Consider the following 18,532-nt stretch of genomic DNA (forward strand, 5'->3'; position numbering starts at 1 on the left):
CATTTTCTGATGCAATAAAGATTAATTTAAAATAGAAAGAACAGAGATGAGGAACACAGGAGCCGAAACTGAGCCCTGGAATTTTCCCCTACAGTCCAAATCTTCTTCCTCCTCTTCCTCCTCTAAACCTTTGACCTATCTCCCCAGCCCTTATGCTTTTAGAATTCTCATTCTCTCTTCTTTCCCAATTATTTGCAATGAGCAATTAAGAGAGCAAATCATTCACAATATTTCTGAGCAGGGAGGGGGATTAATTTCAGCACAAGAAGAGAACCCAGAAGGAAGTGCATTGTGCCATTTTTAGGGACAAAAGACCAGAATGAGACGCCTCAGCATGACCAACTGTAGCAGCCAGCTCCGGGCAACTCTTGCCACCACCAAGTTGCCTCTGCCAACTCACTGCTGCCAAATCATTATAGGACAACTCAACATGGGCAATTTATTGCAAGGACTACTTGCTGCAGACACTTGGGACAACTTGCTGCGGGTGCCAGATGGAACTGGGTAAGTGGGCAGATGAGTGAGTGATGAATGAGAAGAGCCAGGTGGGTGGGCAGATGATTGGGTGGACACTTTCCTGCCCGGCTGTCCATCTGGACACCGACAACGAGTTTCCCCCACAGTGAATGGCCCAGGTTGAGTTGTTCTGAAACAATTTGGTAGCAGTGAGTTGGCAAAGGCAACTTGGCGGTGGCAAGTACTATCTGTACCGCTATCTGTACTCACAGCTGGCTGCCCCAAGTTGTTCAAAACAGCTATGTTGTTCTTTTAAAGAACAGCAGGAATCAAGCACTTCCAGTAAAACTACTTGATATGTGCTATACAATAAAGGATTGGATTTTCTGTCATCTATTGCCATTCTAGTTTTGAAGCCAACTCTGGTGGTCTTACCTACACCATGCATAATCAGGAGAAGTTTTAACTTCACACGCAAAGCTATTCACATGGAAAGAAAGTTATAAAAGAAATGCATAACATTTGTTTCAGGAGAGAAACAACTTATTGCTAGTATACTTACAAATCTTTCATGGACATGTATTCTTTAGTGCTATTAGGCTTTTCATTGTCTGAGATGGTAGATTCTCCCAGAGTGTTAAATTCATCAATCACCTCATCCAACTTTGAAAATAAATGATATACAATTAATAAATGTGTGTCTTATACACTGTTTGTACACAAATGTCATCAACTAAACTTAACAGTTTCTAGATTTGGAGTCTGCTATTGTGGGAATATTAATACAGTCTCTATGTCATGCCCCCAAGAACTAACAGAGATGGAAAAGCTGTCTTCATTGGCCTTGGAGGAAAATGGGGAAGGACAGAGACAGTCCAGGCAAGGCTTTTCTGAACTAGTAAACCCTGCAGGAGAAGCTACCCCCTCCTGATTGAAGAACAAGGAGGGAAGAAAAATGGTGAGATCAACGCAGATTGAGCCGGCTACGAGGGAGAGTGCCCCACTCCCTTTCACAAGGCACATCGGGGGATTAAGATGTAAGGAGGTGCCGGTGGGAGGGACATTTGTCATGAACAAGCGCTGAATCTGTGGACTCTTGTGTGCACTTGCCAAAGCCTGGATATCCTACTCTGTCTTGTAGGGTTTGCCTGCTTTGCTGAACTTCTTACTCTGGTTACTGTTTAGCTAACCTGGCTTATAATTGGACTACTGGCCCTGATTAATGTTTGGTTAACCTAGCTTACTGCTCTATTTGCAGCCAGAGGCTTCTGAAGGTGCATGTTAGAGCTGTGGTCCAGACATTATGGTGCACATAATGCTTAAATTTTCTGAGATTATGTTAAATATGTATTAACATGAGATGTATTGGAGAGTAAGAATCTATACTTTGGGTGCTAAAAGAGATCTATTTCTCTCTCTCTCTCTCTCTCTCTCTCTCTCTCTCTCTCTCTCTCTCTCTCTCTCTCTCACACACACACACACACACACACACACACACACACACACACACAAATACACACACACACACGTATGTGTGCATGTGTAAATAAATACAATGTTAAATACTGTATTTATTTATGCAAATATCTGTATTGTGCTTACTCCATGGCTAGTCTAATCGATAAATGGGAAAGCATGCCATTCTGCTTACCTGAGCTAAAAGACTTGTTGGAGAAGCATAATATTCTTCTTTGTCTTTTTCTTCCTGTTCTTCAACAGGAATATTTGTCAGTTGCCTCTGAAACAATAATTTAATTATTCTTTACTCAATAACATTTGAAAAGATAAAATAAATATTAGCTACAAAATAGAACTGTGCGGTTCCTATTTATTCCTTATTAGAAAATCAGAAATGAAGTTCAGAAAATGGAGGTAACTTATTAAAATATATTTATATGTTAAATTGTGGAAAAACGAAGCCAAATTAAAACCCGTCTCTGCCAGTTGATATAATTTGTCTATTAATTACAGTAATAAGAGCTGTTGATATAATTGTAAAAGACAGTACATGGTAAAATGCTCAGATACCTACTGAACATTATCAAGCTAATGCATATATCCCATATACATATATTTTGTATAAATAGTCTGGTCAAAAGGCAAAACACTTGCCTACTGCATTGTTTTACTAATAATTCATTCATCAATACTAACTATCAAATATCACCATATTTGGAGCTTCACAAGAGTAAAAAGAACCAGAAATAAAGTAACAATTGGTGGGTGGGTGGGTGGTTGGTTGGTTGGTTGGTTGGAAGGAAGGAAGGAAGGAAGGAAGGAAGGAAGGAAGGATAGCTAGCTTGTGAAATTGTCTCCCCCTTTTTTGCAAATAATGAAATATTATTTACAAATATTTCAGATAATCCCGATACATATCCAGACTCACCAGACATTTCCGAACTCACCAGACGTTGTAGGAGTTTTCTTGGTGACTCATAAATATGTAATTCCTTCTGGATTTCTTGACAACTAGGGTCTGAGTTTGGCCTTTTTTTGTAAGCTGATGCTGCTGTGTCCTATGCCCCAAACAAAATAATTAATCACTAAATGGCTTTATTTCAAAGTGATTAATTAACAGTGATAGCTGAAAATCTGAGATAGAGAATTAATATAAACAGACACTTTTGCTTTAATTTCCTTTTAATATGTTACAATTGTTAAAAAAAAGTAAAGGTTTTTTTTTAAAGCTATGCTTTATCACTAAGGGAATATTTATCAATGGCACAGGCAGGATATTCTGCTAATATTGAGCATAGTGTGGAAAAAGAGATGGGAACTTTTCGGAAAACAATGTTTTTCAACATTGGGGAGCTTAAAAAGTGTGGACTTTGAACTCTCAGGATTTTCCAGTCAGCATGCTTGGGATGCTACCCAGTTAATGATTTTGGCCCATCTCAGATAAGAAATAAAAATTGTTGAAAAGAGACCAAATATGCAGTCCTTGCTTTATTCTCACGCCACCTTAAGTATTGAATGAAACAAAAACCATAAATATCTAGAGTTATCATAAGAATTGAAGAAAGTCTGATCAAGTACATTAATCAAGTACAAACTCCTAAAACAAGCTAATAACAACTAAGTATGCTTAGTGGGAATATACGTGTAACTATTAGGAGAAAGAATGAAAAATGAAATCAAATTTCTTAGGAAAGGGAATTTCTGGACTTCTTAATATCTTGTCCAATTATATTCAATAACTGACTTGCAATTAAATTGCATATGTCTATAAAAGTCTATAAAATTAAACACTTACTTCATATTTAGTGCCAAAACTCTGATCCTTGATAGAGGTAGTATCCAAGGTATCAAGACCGGCTGGGATGGATTTGGAACGACTTCTGATTTTCAGTTTCTGATTCAAAATTTAGGCAACAAACTTTATGCACGTTTACATAAATTACAACAATTGTTGATCATAAAAGCTGAAGACATGCTTCTGTAAGCATTTGTAGTGTGTAGGATATATTTTAGACAGATTACGGTATTCATCGTTGCTTGTTCCTGTTTATTTTACACATTTCCTTATTTTGTAAACCAATTTACAAATTATTTTTGACCCACAAAAATGGGCAATGTACAGGAGTGGGCTGCTGGGGGTTTGTAGGGGTTCAGGATAACCTCTAGCTAAGATTCTGTGCTGTTCAGAGGACTCCCAAATCCCACTCCTGGCTGGCCCCAGCCACCACCCCTGCCCTCCCAGGAGTCTCCTCGCAGTCTGTTTTGAATGCAGGTAAGTGCAGGGTGCAAGGGGAGTGTCGGGGAGGATGAAAAATGGGCCTACCAGAACTTTGGGAAGGCCAGAAATGGATCCGTTTCTGGCCTCCAGAGGCTTCTGGAGTCCGGGAAGGCCATATTCACCCGCCTGGAGGCTCAAGGAAAACCTCCAGAGCCCAGGGAGGGCAAAAACGTTCCTCTCTCTGTGGTGCGGGAGGCCGACTAGGCCATTCCCACCATGGCCACGCCCACCCAGCAACTGGGCAGAGAACCCCTTGCTAAAATTTTCAAAGCCCACCCCTGGCAATGTATAACCTGTGTTGTAAATAAATGGCTATATTCTTTCTTTGAAACTGCAGATGCCCATACTTAAGATCCACATTGCAGTCTATCCATCTAGGGTGGCAAGTATCTTCAGAAAGTTATGCAAAAGTTAGCAAAGCACTACTTGCTTGCTTCATTGTATTCATTGTCATTTAATCCTCAAACATTTTGCTGTGTTGAAAACTTCCAAATTGTATTTTCTAGGTGAAAGAGGCATTATTTTGTGATATTGTGTTGTTTATTTATGAGCTCTTGTGATTAAACATTTTGTGACAGGGGTCATTGTGGCTGATCAGAAAAAACCTTTTTCTGTCTTGGTGCTTTTCTGGAAACAATGCAAGGATTGTGTTTCAAGGCTATAATAGTCCCAGGTGTGCTGCCCTTTCATTGAAGTATCAGATCTTTCCCAGGATGTGCCCTGGACGGAAATTGTGTTAGTTCTTGGGTTTTCCCCTTTTTGTTTTTTGTTTTTTACTGCATTGTATGTTATTGTATGCCACCCAGGCACTTATGTAAATGTAATTTATAAATAAATATAAAAGAAATAAAAGTTTTCCCTTACTAGCAAAGACTCACCAGTAATCAATTTTATGTTTGTTAATAACATGGAAGATTGATGATTAGGTTTAGGCTAACCAAAACATCATGTAACACTTAAGAAGGTTGCTAAATTTTAATAGTGGCCATAGTCAGCATAAACCATCTGGTGCCTTCCTTATATTATTTAGTTAATGCTTTTCTGTATAAGTTTGATTTATTGTTTTATTGTTTTTGAGATTGCTTTATAGTTATTACCTTTGATTGTTTTATAGTGATCGTTTTACATTGTTGTTGTGAGCTACCCAGAGTTGCTTAAGATATAATTATTTTTGTCCAATAGCAAAAATGGGTGGGCATATAAATTGTTTAAATAAATACAAGACTGTTTGATGTGTTGTAATCCTGTCTTTTAAAATTGGAGTTGGATCACAAATAAAAATCAAGAATTATGTAGATATTATCTTGTCAACATTCAGGAGATTTAGAAGCCCACTTTCTCCACGGAAATTTTAGTGAAAGCGATATGTGAATTGAGTGGAGGAAAATTGACTCACATTCTTAACAAGGAGGAAGAACTTTAAGTAAACTTGTCTTTAATGAAGGCAAATAAAAAAAGAATGAGCTCATCATTATCAACTTCAAAAGTTGCTTGTAAAAGTGACATTTTTTGAGCTAATTTGAAACTTGACTTCTGTAATCTGATTACCTTATTAAAGCTTTTGGCAACATTTGCTAGTAAAAATCTCATTTATTGTGCATGCCCTGTTTCCTTGTGAACTAGAATATGGTTGGAAAAGGAAGAAGTGAAATGAAAATTAACAATTCAGCTTTTTCCCCCTCCAGAAAAATTAGATGTGGTATTTTAATAACATAAACTCTTGCTGTAAGTCAAAATGGCAAAAGACAACAGTAATTTACCTGTTTTTCTGAGCACAATGTAAACAAGAAGGTGGCCCATTCCTCAACTTCCTTGCTAGAGTTTTAAATATTTTAAAACAGACAAAAAAGAAACAGGCACATGAGTGAGGAATCAAAGTGTGTAGATAGGAAAGCAACAGAAGTTAAATATTAAGTCCAGATGATGTTCACAACCTTTAGCAATTCTCCCAGATGATGAGTCTCTGTTATTCTTTGCCCTTGCCTATGAATTGCAGAATTAATCAAGAAACATGCAGAAGCTACAACACCTATCTGGGCTTGGGAATTAAGCACAATGGCTTGGAAGAGTGGAATTCCTTATATTTGGATGCTTGATTTGTACGCTGGAATAGGAAATTGGAAAAAAAATATCCTGGAAAAAGACACAGGAAAACCACTTCTATATTGTTGTGCAGTAAAACTCAGCCTTTCTATGGAGACTCAGGCTTAATTTAGGAGATTTTAAATCCCTCCTTTTAAAAAAGAAGAGGAGGAGGAGGAGGAGGAGGAGGAGGAGGAGGAGGAGGAGGAGGAGGAGGAGGAGGAGGAGGAGGAGGAGGAGGAGGAAGAGCAGGAATTGTTTGGTTGTAGGTTACTTGTTTGTGAGCTCGGCAGCTATGTAAATTAGGTAATAAGTAAAGTGTAATCATTTATGTAAATATCTGCATTACCTTTTCATTTTTGTAGGTTGCTTACAGCAGCTCTAAGGTGACAGATATTTGGGGACAACCCCAAGGATTTTTCAAACATGGACTGAATAGCCCAATAGGGCTCAAGGTGCTTTCAAATAAGAAACTTATTCTATTATTTTATACATAAAATATTTTGAACATAGGTTGAGTTCCTCTATTGCCTTCTTCTATTTGCCCAATGATTTCTAATGGTGTTTTTTTCTATAAAATGATAGAGAGGAAAAGATGATATTTTGATCAGTGGGCTGGTTGTTAACCTCAGACAGTTCCTGTTAATAAAAATTGACATCAGACTAACAAAAGCAAAAGAAAGTATGTTTTTCAAATGATTCCTAGTCCTCAATTTACAACTTACAGCCAGAATCGTAAGTCAAAATAGTAAGACAGCTCATTTTATGACCAATTTTATGAGTTCTGTTAAGTGAATCATTACTTAAAGTAATGAAGCAAATCCGTGGTTTTTAAGTGAGTGCTGCAAAAGGGCAAACCTATTCTTCTAAATGGGCATTTTTTTCTGGAAACAAAAGATAATATGATTGATTTTTTTTTTAAAGAGTATAGCTATTTTTTCTCCCATAGCAAAAAAGCAACACAAGTCCAAATTTCAAATAGTTTTCAAAGGAGCCATACAAAATATTTCACTGGAATTGATTTTACTTAAGAATTAGCTCATGTTTCTCTTCTCATGATAGAATTTCCTCTATACTAGAATAGTGAGAAATAGTTTCCTCTTAGAATAATCTCTAATTATGAAAAATATCTTTTCTTTCTTTATTTTCTCTTCCTTCCTTCCTTCCTTCCTTCCTTCCTTCCTTCCTTCTCCTCTTTCCTTCCTCTATTCTTCCTCACTCCTTCCCTTCCTTCCTTCCTTCCTTCCTTCTTTCCTTCCTTCCTCCCCCTCTCCCTCCTTCCCATAACTGTGAGCAATTGTTCTCCATAGTTTTCTCTTTTGCAGCTTTATGCTACATATCTGGAAAATCTAACCTTGTCATGAATAGTATTGAACCATGCCCACTGCAGTTAATATCTCTCTTCTATCCAAACTGCAGAATTCAGAATAATGGTCAGAAATTATATGGAGGTGAATTACAGTTGAATGCTAGAAAAATATCATATAAATAAGAGCAATTTCTTAATACATGCAGGCTTCAAGGTTGTAAAAAGCCTCCTTCTTTGGATGTGTTTAAACAGAGTCATACCCCAGAAACGTTTTAGTCTGAGGAACCATTTTTAAAGTTTGGGTGTTCTTGTTTTCCAACATTATAACAAATTAAGACCATGTCTAATAAAAGGATTGTGAACTTACCTATCTCTTCCGATAAGGTAAAATATTCTATTCTCTGTAGTGATACTCATCACTTCAGTGGACTGGCACCTGAACATCTTTTTCACAACAGACATTTTCTCAAAGTCACCTATGCCAATTTCTATTTTTGAAGCCCTGTCAAATAATTATAAAATAGGTAAACAAATATTATCAGATATGAGAAGAGAGTCTGTAGCTTATATCTGGTACATAAAATTCCTGCCCCAAGAAGGTCGTAGGCAATTGTAGAGCTGTCATACCCAGGCTACAAAACCCTAGCAAACCATTAGATAGTTCATCACTCTTTGCTTGTGGTCATATGGGGGTTTTCAAGCCCAGATACAGTAATTATAGAATCAGGATTACACCTTCACAAAAAGAAGCCCTTTTTAATAATCTCTTTTCACAAATCCTCACAGTCAGGAAGCGACTAAACTGATCCACCTCTGTTACACCCATTTATTTTAATGCATGAAAAGTGTTATTTGACTGTTGCCTTCCAACTTCCTGTCTAATATTTACTTACTTATTGTATGCTGCCTGAATTAAACAACAAATGGAAGTAACTTAGATGTTAGGAATAAAAATGGTGATAATGATCCTACAGCATAAAACAAAACCTAGCCACACTGTGCTAGGGGTTATGGAAGAACTAGGTACTTAAATATTTGTGGAACAGAGTTAGGACCATAAAGAATTTTGGGCTCAGGGTCTGTGATACAGGGAAGGTGCAGCCACATATCATATAATGTAGACCAAAATGTGTTAAAGAACCAGGGAAAATTGCAGCAACATTTATTATTTAAAAATATCCAAAGTGTTGTATTTCACTAATAATTCAGTTAAAAAAAATGTGGTACGTTTGTTCAAATACTTACTCATTAATTTCAATTTGGCCCTTTATTTGCTGGCCTTTGTGATAGCTTAAGATGTAACCATTTTGAGGAGAATGAGAAAGAATAAAGTATCTCCTTTTCCAGGAACCCTGCAGAAAGGGGAAAAATCACGTTCAAATATTAGTAGAAAATCAATACATTAGGAATGTAGTTTGATGATATGATAGTAAAGCTATCATTTTCCTAACTGTACCTGATTATTAAAAAGCTGAGGTGGTGGTGATTTTATGAAGAAGCCATGCTTGTAGACACTGCAGTCACAATTTCCTAAGAAAGGAAAATAAAATGACATGTTTTATAAAAATAGATTGCTATTCCTACACAAATACTAATTCTAAATGCCGGGTAACCAAATTCTGGCCCTGAAATATTATCAAGCCATCTCTCTTTTTGTCATTTACTCTCCACCTATGTTTTAAACATACATGAAACAAAATAGTAACTTCAATAAATAAGGAATGGCATTCTGTATTTTTTTCCCAAATGAACAGCTCCAAAATATCCTGAATATGTCACTACATTGCACAAAAGTGTATCTTGGAACAAGAAACAAAGAAAATTAAGAGCAATTTTGGGGAAAATTAAAAAGAAGGTTCTAATGTAGTGGTTTTCAACCTCAGCATCTTTAAGATGTGTGAACTTCAAATTACAAAATTCCCACAGCCAAAATTTTCTACGTAGTGTGGCACAAGAAAAATAGAATGAAGGATACATAAATCACAAAAGATTAGAATAAGATCATTAATTTGTGCAGCTTGGTATAATATTTCCCAAAAATAGGGAAATGAATGGAAAAATTTCCAGACATGCAAATACTGAAAGAAGACAAGTGAATCATTGTGAGGAATGATTTTTTTTAAAAAAGTAAAAATACTTATATACATATTAAACGGATTCTATCTATTGCATGAAAGCTGCAAATTTCACAAAAGGAAATTGAATGCCATGAGAAAATGGTTACTGTACTTAAGTGAGTGGTAAAACAAGAAGAGATAAAGTTATGAATTGGTAATATACATATATGAAGTCCAAAATAATTATTGAAAAGCTTTGGTCATTCAGGGACAATGGTTGAAGATACAATCACAAATATATGAAAGGAAACTGAATTCATTGAGAGGAAGATGAAAATCAAGAAGGCTGTTTTTTGGAGATGATGTAAAGGACAAAGTGTATATAGGAATGTGTTTGCCAGGACAGAAATATACAGAAAAGTACAGAAGATGGTGTTTATGCAATGAAGCTTCATTAGGTTTCCTTTTATTTTTATCTCCTGATTTTAATTTGTGTTCCGTAGTATTGTTTATACTTGCATTTGCAAAATGTTGCCAACTCTGAAAAGGAGTAATATGATGTGTATGTACTATATTTTTTGGAGTATAAGATGCTCCAAAGTATAAGACACACCGAGCTTTTGAGGAAGAAAACAAGAAAGAAAAATCTGCTTCTGCCTCCCAGCAATTTGCCTCCTTGCATCAAACAGCAAACAGCCTGTTTCAATTTCAGCACAGCCTGATTAGCACAAGGAACTGATTGTCAGTAGGATTGGCCTCCTGATGATCAGCTGTTTCAAGCTGCAGGGATTGCCAATAGCCTATTGCCACCTCCACATGCCCATTTTCGGCCTCCATGCACCCCATTTTCTGCCCATTCCAGGTGGCAGAGATCAGAATGGGCAGAAAATGGGGTGTGCGGAGGCTGAAAACGAGGCACGCGGAGGCAAAAAATGGGATACAGAAGCTAAACATGGGGTGCTTGGAGGCGGTAATAGGCTATGCCAATCCTGGAGCTTGAAACAGCTGATCGTCAGGAGGCCGATCCAACTGACAATCAGTTGTTTGTGCTAATCAGGCTTTGCTGAAACTGAAACTGAAACAGGCTGCTATTTGCTGCAAGGAAGCAAATTGCTGGGAGGCAGAGGCCAAAAGATGGGGGCTGGCAGATGGGCAGAGGTATATTCGGTGTATAAAATGCACCCAAATTTTCACCCTATTTTAGGAAGGGAAAAGCGTGTCTGATACTCCGAAAAATACGGTATTTGTGAGAACATTCCCAACACAGCATTGCCTACTGTATGATTTTCAATTGATTATATAGCAAAACAATTAAAAAAGCATTAAATTTATATATGGTAAACCAAAATACTTTATAAATATATATATATTTGAAAGGATAATGTGTTACCTAATCCTAATGTGAGTAATGCTATATAGTTAAGCAATGACAGTGTTTAAAAAGAAAATATGCTGTTGTAGATACTATGATCTGAAGCCAGATACAAATGAAAGCATTTCTTGTATAAGCTCCTTTTATTGTCTGCATGATACATTTTATTGATACTATTGCATACCATCAAGGCCCATGAACAAGGTCAGAACTGGCCTATTAGTTCTTGAAAGATAGCCTGTAGGATTTGTATGAAAGTGGCAGACTAGTTACAAGCAGAATTGTTCTTTGTTCTTAACAAAATTCTACCAAATTGATCTTTTGGTTCATAAAAATGGTTAAACATGTTGAAATGTGCTTGGTATTCACATACAATTCAGAGCAGTATTTGAAAAATGTCAAGTAAAATTAAAAATGTACATGTAGAACTTTTTGATGAATAAGCACAACTCAGTGTGAGTGAGCAAGACCACATTTGCCAACTCAGTCAGACCACATTTCTAAAGTGTGTAATAAACATAAAAGGTAAAATATAAATACGGACAAGGACATTTTCTGTTTCATTGACTAACAGCTTAACGAAAGGGGCAAGACTTTAGGTATGAAAATCCGATTCTAAGCTGGTTTAAGAATGTTCATAGCCAAATTCTTGATTAGGTTTGAAATGTGGATCAAAGTCACCTTGGAAAAAGAATGGGAATATAACATAGTGGCCTGTAACAAATTGTAACTTTGTAACAGAAACTTGTTCTGACTGCATTCATTGAACAAGGCATATATTGACAAATATCAAGTATCAAAAATGCTGTGAAAAGAGAAATCAGGCAAAAACATGTTTAGAATTTATGTACCAATACTAGTTCTTCTTGTGGCATCCATATTTGATTATTAGTTCAACCTGAAAAATAAACAAAGAATGAATGGATGTTAAAGATGAACATCTCTGTTTCTCAAGGCTGTTATAATCAAAGGATTTCTAGAAGACAGATCTTTTCTTTTCAGGAATCACTAATTCACTAATCCTATTCATCTATTTAATACAAACAGAAACTATAACCATACAAAATATTATCAGATAGTAACCAATATTGTTTGTCAATCTTATGTAAATTTAAGTTACTCATATACACATAAAATAAAATGATTTCATAGGCCAAAACAAACAAAAAATATCATATAGTTGTCAGTCTTTGCTAAGAATAAGAATGTGATATTTTATTTCTAATTTTCTTGTCCAGTAAGAACAGTTGATATTTGGAATGTTGTGCAAAACAAAAAACAAAAAAATACCCTGGAAGATTCATTTACCATCCTGGAAATTCAACAGAATAATAAAATGCAACAAAAAGTCCCTTGAGATTAGAATTGTAAGAATTGCATTGATTAACGATTTGTAAAAAGGAGAACAGATTAGGAACTGATATATAATACTGTTTAGCAATATATGAAATTCCTACTTTTCTTTCATCTTACAGATAAAAACATTAGTATTAACAAAATGAACAATTCAAAGGACATTAGTATTATGCAAACAGATTTATTTATGAATAGGACTTCCTTTTCCCCCCCTTTTGTCTTTTGCCTGCAGAAAGACCCTTTAATCTGCTTAAACTATTTTGGAAAGACTGTGTAGATGCAAAGGGGAGAAAAAAATGTAGCAGGTCTGCTAATAAACGCCACTTTACAGTCAAAATGAAGATGTTCAAAACTGATTCTAACCTCTATGCTGAACAGAATTCACCATATTTAAGAAATAAATTAGATTTGTCTGAAGAAAGGAACTATGGCTTTTGAATGCTAGTGCCAAGATAAAAGGAAAAATAATAATACAATATGTTAAATTTGAAACATAGTCTATAATCATTGGAAACTAACTCATGTGCAATTTTTTCTCTCATTTCTAAGTATTTAGAAAACACAGGGCTTTTAGTGAAGAGTAACATACAGACATGATATGTACACCAGTTATGTTTCAAGACAAGAAGAATTTTCTTCTCATTAGAGATGAGTTTTTATAGTGGAGTGAACTTTCTCTGTTTTTTTCTAGAAATAAATTCAGAACATCAACTATTCACAAAAAGTTCCATTTCTACAAGGAATTAACTGGAGAAAACTGCAATTTTTTTTTTAAAAAACCCTATTTTATCATGAGATTAATCATTCACTGCACTAAAACCCTATTATTCTTCCTCTTTCTACTCTATCACATCTGTGACTAGTGCATAACGGCATTCTTTGTTTGCAAGGATTGAAAGGAACAACTTGGATAGCAAATATCACTTCTTTATTCATTTCCGCTGCATGAAGAATATATTTTACATTAGTATCAGCCTACAAGAAACAGTGTCTAGAACAAAACTTTTAACTGATGGTATCTTTCTCTCCTTGCCTTTACTTTCCAGGGAACTAAGAAGTATTTTTTCTGAAATGCTTACCATGTCTGCCCATTCCTTGTGGACTGAAATGTCTCTTATCTGACTAGTGTCAAGCCTGTGGATCAGAGGTGGTTTTCAGCAGGTTCTGAGCAGTTCTGGAGCCATGCCCACAGAACCAGTAGTAAAAAAAAAAGAATCCGACCACGGTTGTGGATCTTCATTTTCCTGATTTTCAAAGCTATTCCCATAGACTGAATTGGGCGAACTGGTAGTAGCAGTGGTGAGAGGCTCTGCCCACCTGCTTGGACAAGTCTGCATATGTGGGAGCGTGCCCAAATTGGTAGTAAAAAAATTGGCAACCCATCACTGCCACAGACCACTACACCTGCATGTGTACATGCACGCCCATAAATGTACATATGCCCAATAAAACCTGCCTACAAGAAGCAGTGCTGCTAGTGATTAGTGGTAATGAGGAATGATAACAAGTGAATTGTCCAGTGGGAAGATATTGTAGCCTACTGCCTGGATTGAATAGCTTTCCAACTGTTGCCAAAATATCTCAGTCTGGACAGGATTTTATTAAGTTGGTTTAGAAGGTAGCTAGTATAAGCGCAGGGCAGGTTCAGATTGAGAATATAGGGCTGCAAAGCTCCTTTATAACTAAATATTTTGTTTCAGCTTTGTGGGACAACTGCATTTTATATTCAAGATATTCAAGTGACATATATTCTTCAAAATATTGATTTTTTACTATTTTAAAATTTATCTTTGATGGTATATGCTTTTTGGGAGTGGATCAATGGTGGGTTTCAAAATTTTTTGGAATCTACTCTGTGGGTGTGGCCTGCTTTGTGGGAGTGGCTTGCCAGCCATGTGACCGGGTGGAAGTGGCTTGTCGGCCATGTGACTGGGGGGGAGTGGCTTGCTGGCCATGTGACCAGGTGGGTGTGGCTTGCCAGCCATGTGACCGGGTGGGCATGGCCAAGATGATGTCAGCATTCCCAGTCAAGATAGAGGTATAAATTACACAGACCGGAGAAGTTTCTCTTCTCAGAAACGTCTTCTCAGTGGAGCTTTGGCAGCCTGCCTGTCCCTTTCAGGTGCTTCGACACCCAGGAGCACACCCAGGGGGCCGGGGGGGCATAAAGGGAGCCGCAGCTCCTCTGTGAATAGTGGCGGCGGAGTTCGGCTTCTCTCTGCCATTTAAAGGCTGCAGCAGGGAGAATCTCAAATTTTTTCCTCTCCCTCCATTCAGAGTGGAACTGCTCCAGCCTCCCCCGCACACACACACATTGCCCAGTAACCCTAACCTTCATGCTCTTATCCGCGCTCTCCTCGGCTCCTTATGACTGCAATAGATATCCAGAATCAGCTTTGGGGGCTAATGGGGGCTTGGGTTTCCAGCCCCTGCCACTTCTGGATGTCTATTGCCGTCGCGATGAGCCCAGGAGAGCGCGGAGAAGAGCGCGAAGGTTCTTGGCATTCTGGGAAGCCACAAAAGCAGTTGGGAGAGGCACGTGGCTTGCTTTAGCCTCCCTGGACATCGCAGCAGCAGCCTCAAGTGTGCCAATCTCAGCATTTTTTGCATCGGGGTGTGTTGCAAGAGGGGGGGGGGAGTGAAGACCTTTTCCGGCTGGTGCAAAGGACTTCCCCGGACTTGCTTTAGTGAGCACGGGCCCGCACCTCCACCACCAACAATCTGGAAAAGGTCTTTACTCCATCTCTCTTGCAGCATGCCCCAATGCAAAAAATGCCAAGGCCTTGCAAGGTCCACAAACTTGTCAAAGATGCCGGCCATGCCGTGTAAGGTCCCACCACCATCCCCACCCCCGCACCCATGCTTTCTGGCGGCCAGGCATTTTAGGCAAGTCCGGGGACCTTGCAAAGGCCTTGCGAGGTCCCCGAACTTGTCAAAGACAACAGCTGCGCTGCATAAGCTCCCGCCACCATCCCCACCCCCACCCCCATGTTTTCTGGACGCCAAGAATCTTACGCAAGTCCAGGGACTTACAAAGTCCTTGCGAGGTCCCCGAACTTGTCAAAGACACCAGGCATAATCTCCCACCGCCACCCCCACCCACCCTGCTTTCTGGAGGTCCTGCACTATAAGCGAGCCCGGGATCCTTGCAAGGCCACAAAAGGTCACCATGCTTAGTTGCAGCTTACTTACCTCCTCAGAGTTGGCAGGCAGCAATAGAGAGCCAAACAGGAAAAAAGGTAAGTGGGTTTAGATAGGGTTCTTAGAAGTGGGCGAGGAGATTGCTGAGGTAGCCAATCAGTGAGCGGTGGCCGGGGCTAGGATAGTGCAGACAGGCGGGGGAACCGAGTAATAAATGTCAAATAAATGAAAATGAAAAAATGAAATAATGGAGCAGCTTCCAGACGAGCAGGGGCAAGCAAGCGAGTGAGCGACAGGGCCGGGGCAGGTATTCCGGAACTTACTTCCGGGTCCACCGGTGGAACCTCCTCTCACCGGTTCAGTAGCTTTGACCAACTGGTTCTACTGAACCGGTGCGAACCGGTAGGAAACCACCTCTGGAGTGGATAGATAGCTTCAGTCACAGATGGCATGATGTTCTTACTATTTATGCATCTAATATTTCTATTTATTATCTAATTGAACTGATATCCCACCCAAAACAACCACAAAACACAGCAAGAGATGCGCTCAATTGTTCAATAAGTGGACCAGAACATACTTGAAAGAGTCAAAAACAAGAAATTGGTAATCATCCTCAAATAAGAAAGAATACAAAACTAAAATACAAACCACTCTTAATATATAATTTAAAAGAGGATTCCAATCCAATCAAATATTTGTTTAAAGAATTGAAACAGAACATGAGATGGAATGGGGGATGACATGCCTTGATAAAAATATTTATCAATTATTTCTGAAAAAATTAACAAACAATTTAAGGTCTTATCAAGATAGAGACCAGACTTTGCTCACAGAACTATTCAAATTTATGATTACCTAAAAATGGATTCTGCCATGACAAATAAGAACAAAATATCATAGAGGTTAAAATATCTCAAGTAGATGTTGAAGATTGTAACATAACAAGCAGCATCTACATCAGCCATGTTAACAAAAAAGTTGAGAATGGCAATATGATAGAGTAATCGTATTGTAATAAGACTTTATGATCTCTCCCTCTGCCTCTCTCTCTCTCTCTCTCTCTCTCTCTCTCTCTCTCTCTGTGTGTGTGTGTGTCTGCCTCTGAAAGGATATGAAAATATGGAAAGTTATCATAGTATTTCAAGCTATTAATAGTATCAAAATGTGAAAGTATAGCACAGACTATATAGTTTGTATATAGTCAGTGAATTTTGGGGGATGCCATTGAATATTCTTTCACCCTGATAAAATATGATAAGATTAATTTTTGAAAGAAAGTGTTTAATAATACGTCCTACGTAAAGAAACAGAAGTTTTTTTTCTCCAAAGTTAAGGATTATTATACATATATGTTAAGTTATAATAAAGTACTGCTAAGTAAGAAAACATTTTTTATTTTTAGCAGTTAAGTTAATTATTGCTGAACAATAAAATATCTATATAATATCTCAAGAATTAAATAGCATAGGATGTAGTTTATATCTTTGCTTGACAAAGTTTCTGATAAATATAATATTTCACCATGAAAAATAACCAATCATTATTTTATAGAGAATAGTGGGATATTATTGCTTATATAAGAAAAATTCATCCTCGCAACAGTTTGTAATAGAAATTATGGGAATGTTAAATTTTACCAATATCATGTAAATCCAATTTAACTTTAAATATAATTTTGGTTGTTCCATATCTCCTAGTAATCAATTATTATGCACTTATATTATATTCCTGTTACAATAATCTAGTAGGCATTGTACAAAAAATATTTTCAAACTACAATATTGTAGATCTGAACAATTCTGCTACTATGACGATTTATTAAAAAATAATGTTTGCTTTACTTAAAAATAATGATTTTTAAAACATAAGATTGTAGATAAGCTAAAGGAAACATAAGGTACCTTTGAATCTGGACAGTTAGCTTGTTTTCTTTCAAATGGTAAATCTTTCAAAGTGAGTGCCAACTCTTAGTCTTATACCAAACAATATTAGAGTAAGCTAGTGTCATTTGTTTTACTCGTGCCATTTGTATAAATTTTCTTGAGGCTGAAGGATGGTAAAACACCTTTACAATTAAAGGACGTTATCTATGTACATACTTGTGAATTTACAAAAGTGGCTCTGTTCAAATTTGGAATATTAAAAAAGGGCAGGACTATTAACTACAGATAATTTTCATGCACAATTAAACTCTTGCACAACTCTTCCATAGGTGAAAAAAAATCCAAGTTTTATTCCTATTTTAAATTTTATTTACAGTATTTAAAAGGGAGTTTTACCCAAATTTCATGACAATAAAATGTAGTGAGGAACTTTGCTCTTTAACGACTGTACACAGAAGAAGGCAATAAAATTAAATTTTATTTACAGTATTTAAAAGGGAGTTTTACCCAAATTTCATTACAATAAAATGTAGTGAGGAACTTTGCTCTTTAATGACTGTACACAGAAGAAGGCAATAAAATTAAATTGTACACATTTATAAATAACTATAAATAAACATTATAAATAAACATTATGATTTTTAGCAATACTTACAGGATAGGATGTTTGCTATGCTGGAGATCAGCAATGCCCAATCATGTCATTGAGACATTTATTGAAAATTGTATTATTTAGAGAGGCTGTCTTTTTATATCAGTCTTAATTACACCCCTAACTATGACTCATAAGGAAATACCCAACTTTTTTCATATGGGAAATATTCTGTTTTACTGACAAAACTGAAAGTTGTTTTAATGAGGAAATACAGGAAATGGCAGTGTTTTTAAAGAGCTTTTGACATGGCACAGAACAGGTGCAATAATAATACTAAATCCAGGTTGGCACTTGGTTTGCTTTTTTATTTCATTTCCTCATAGCAGTTTTTTAAAAAAATCTAACACTGCTCCAACTGCAAGAGAGATATGAATTACTGCAAGAATATAGTTGGCTATTTGATTGCAATTATTACAATCCAACAAAATACTTTAATGAATAACATAAGGAGGAAACTCTCAGAAACAAATCCAGAGACCTTT

General features: G+C 36.9%; 1 protein-coding gene across 1 annotated transcript in view; it reads right to left on the reverse strand.

Moving 5' to 3' along the window:
* PLEKHS1 (pleckstrin homology domain containing S1) overlaps nt 1-18,114 on the reverse strand; it is a 31,588-nt gene extending 13,474 nt beyond the window's left edge. The window contains exons 1-10 of the mRNA XM_032224883.1: nt 18,051-18,114; nt 11,864-11,910; nt 9,040-9,113; nt 8,829-8,935; nt 7,951-8,085; nt 5,953-6,007; nt 3,710-3,808; nt 2,862-2,972; nt 2,108-2,194; nt 1,019-1,119 (exon numbers count right to left, since the gene is read on the reverse strand). Of these exons, the coding sequence (XP_032080774.1) occupies nt 1,019-1,119; nt 2,108-2,194; nt 2,862-2,972; nt 3,710-3,808; nt 5,953-6,007; nt 7,951-8,085; nt 8,829-8,935; nt 9,040-9,113; nt 11,864-11,891 (797 nt within the window). The 5' untranslated portion in view covers nt 11,892-11,910; nt 18,051-18,114. The remainder of the gene's footprint in view (nt 1-1,018; nt 1,120-2,107; nt 2,195-2,861; nt 2,973-3,709; nt 3,809-5,952; nt 6,008-7,950; nt 8,086-8,828; nt 8,936-9,039; nt 9,114-11,863; nt 11,911-18,050) is intronic.
* Nucleotides 18,115-18,532: the final 418 nt, after the last annotated feature.

Source organism: Thamnophis elegans, chromosome 10 (genome assembly GCF_009769535.1).
Source record: "Thamnophis elegans isolate rThaEle1 chromosome 10, rThaEle1.pri, whole genome shotgun sequence".
In the NCBI taxonomy this organism is placed as follows: Eukaryota; Metazoa; Chordata; class Lepidosauria; order Squamata; family Colubridae; genus Thamnophis; species Thamnophis elegans.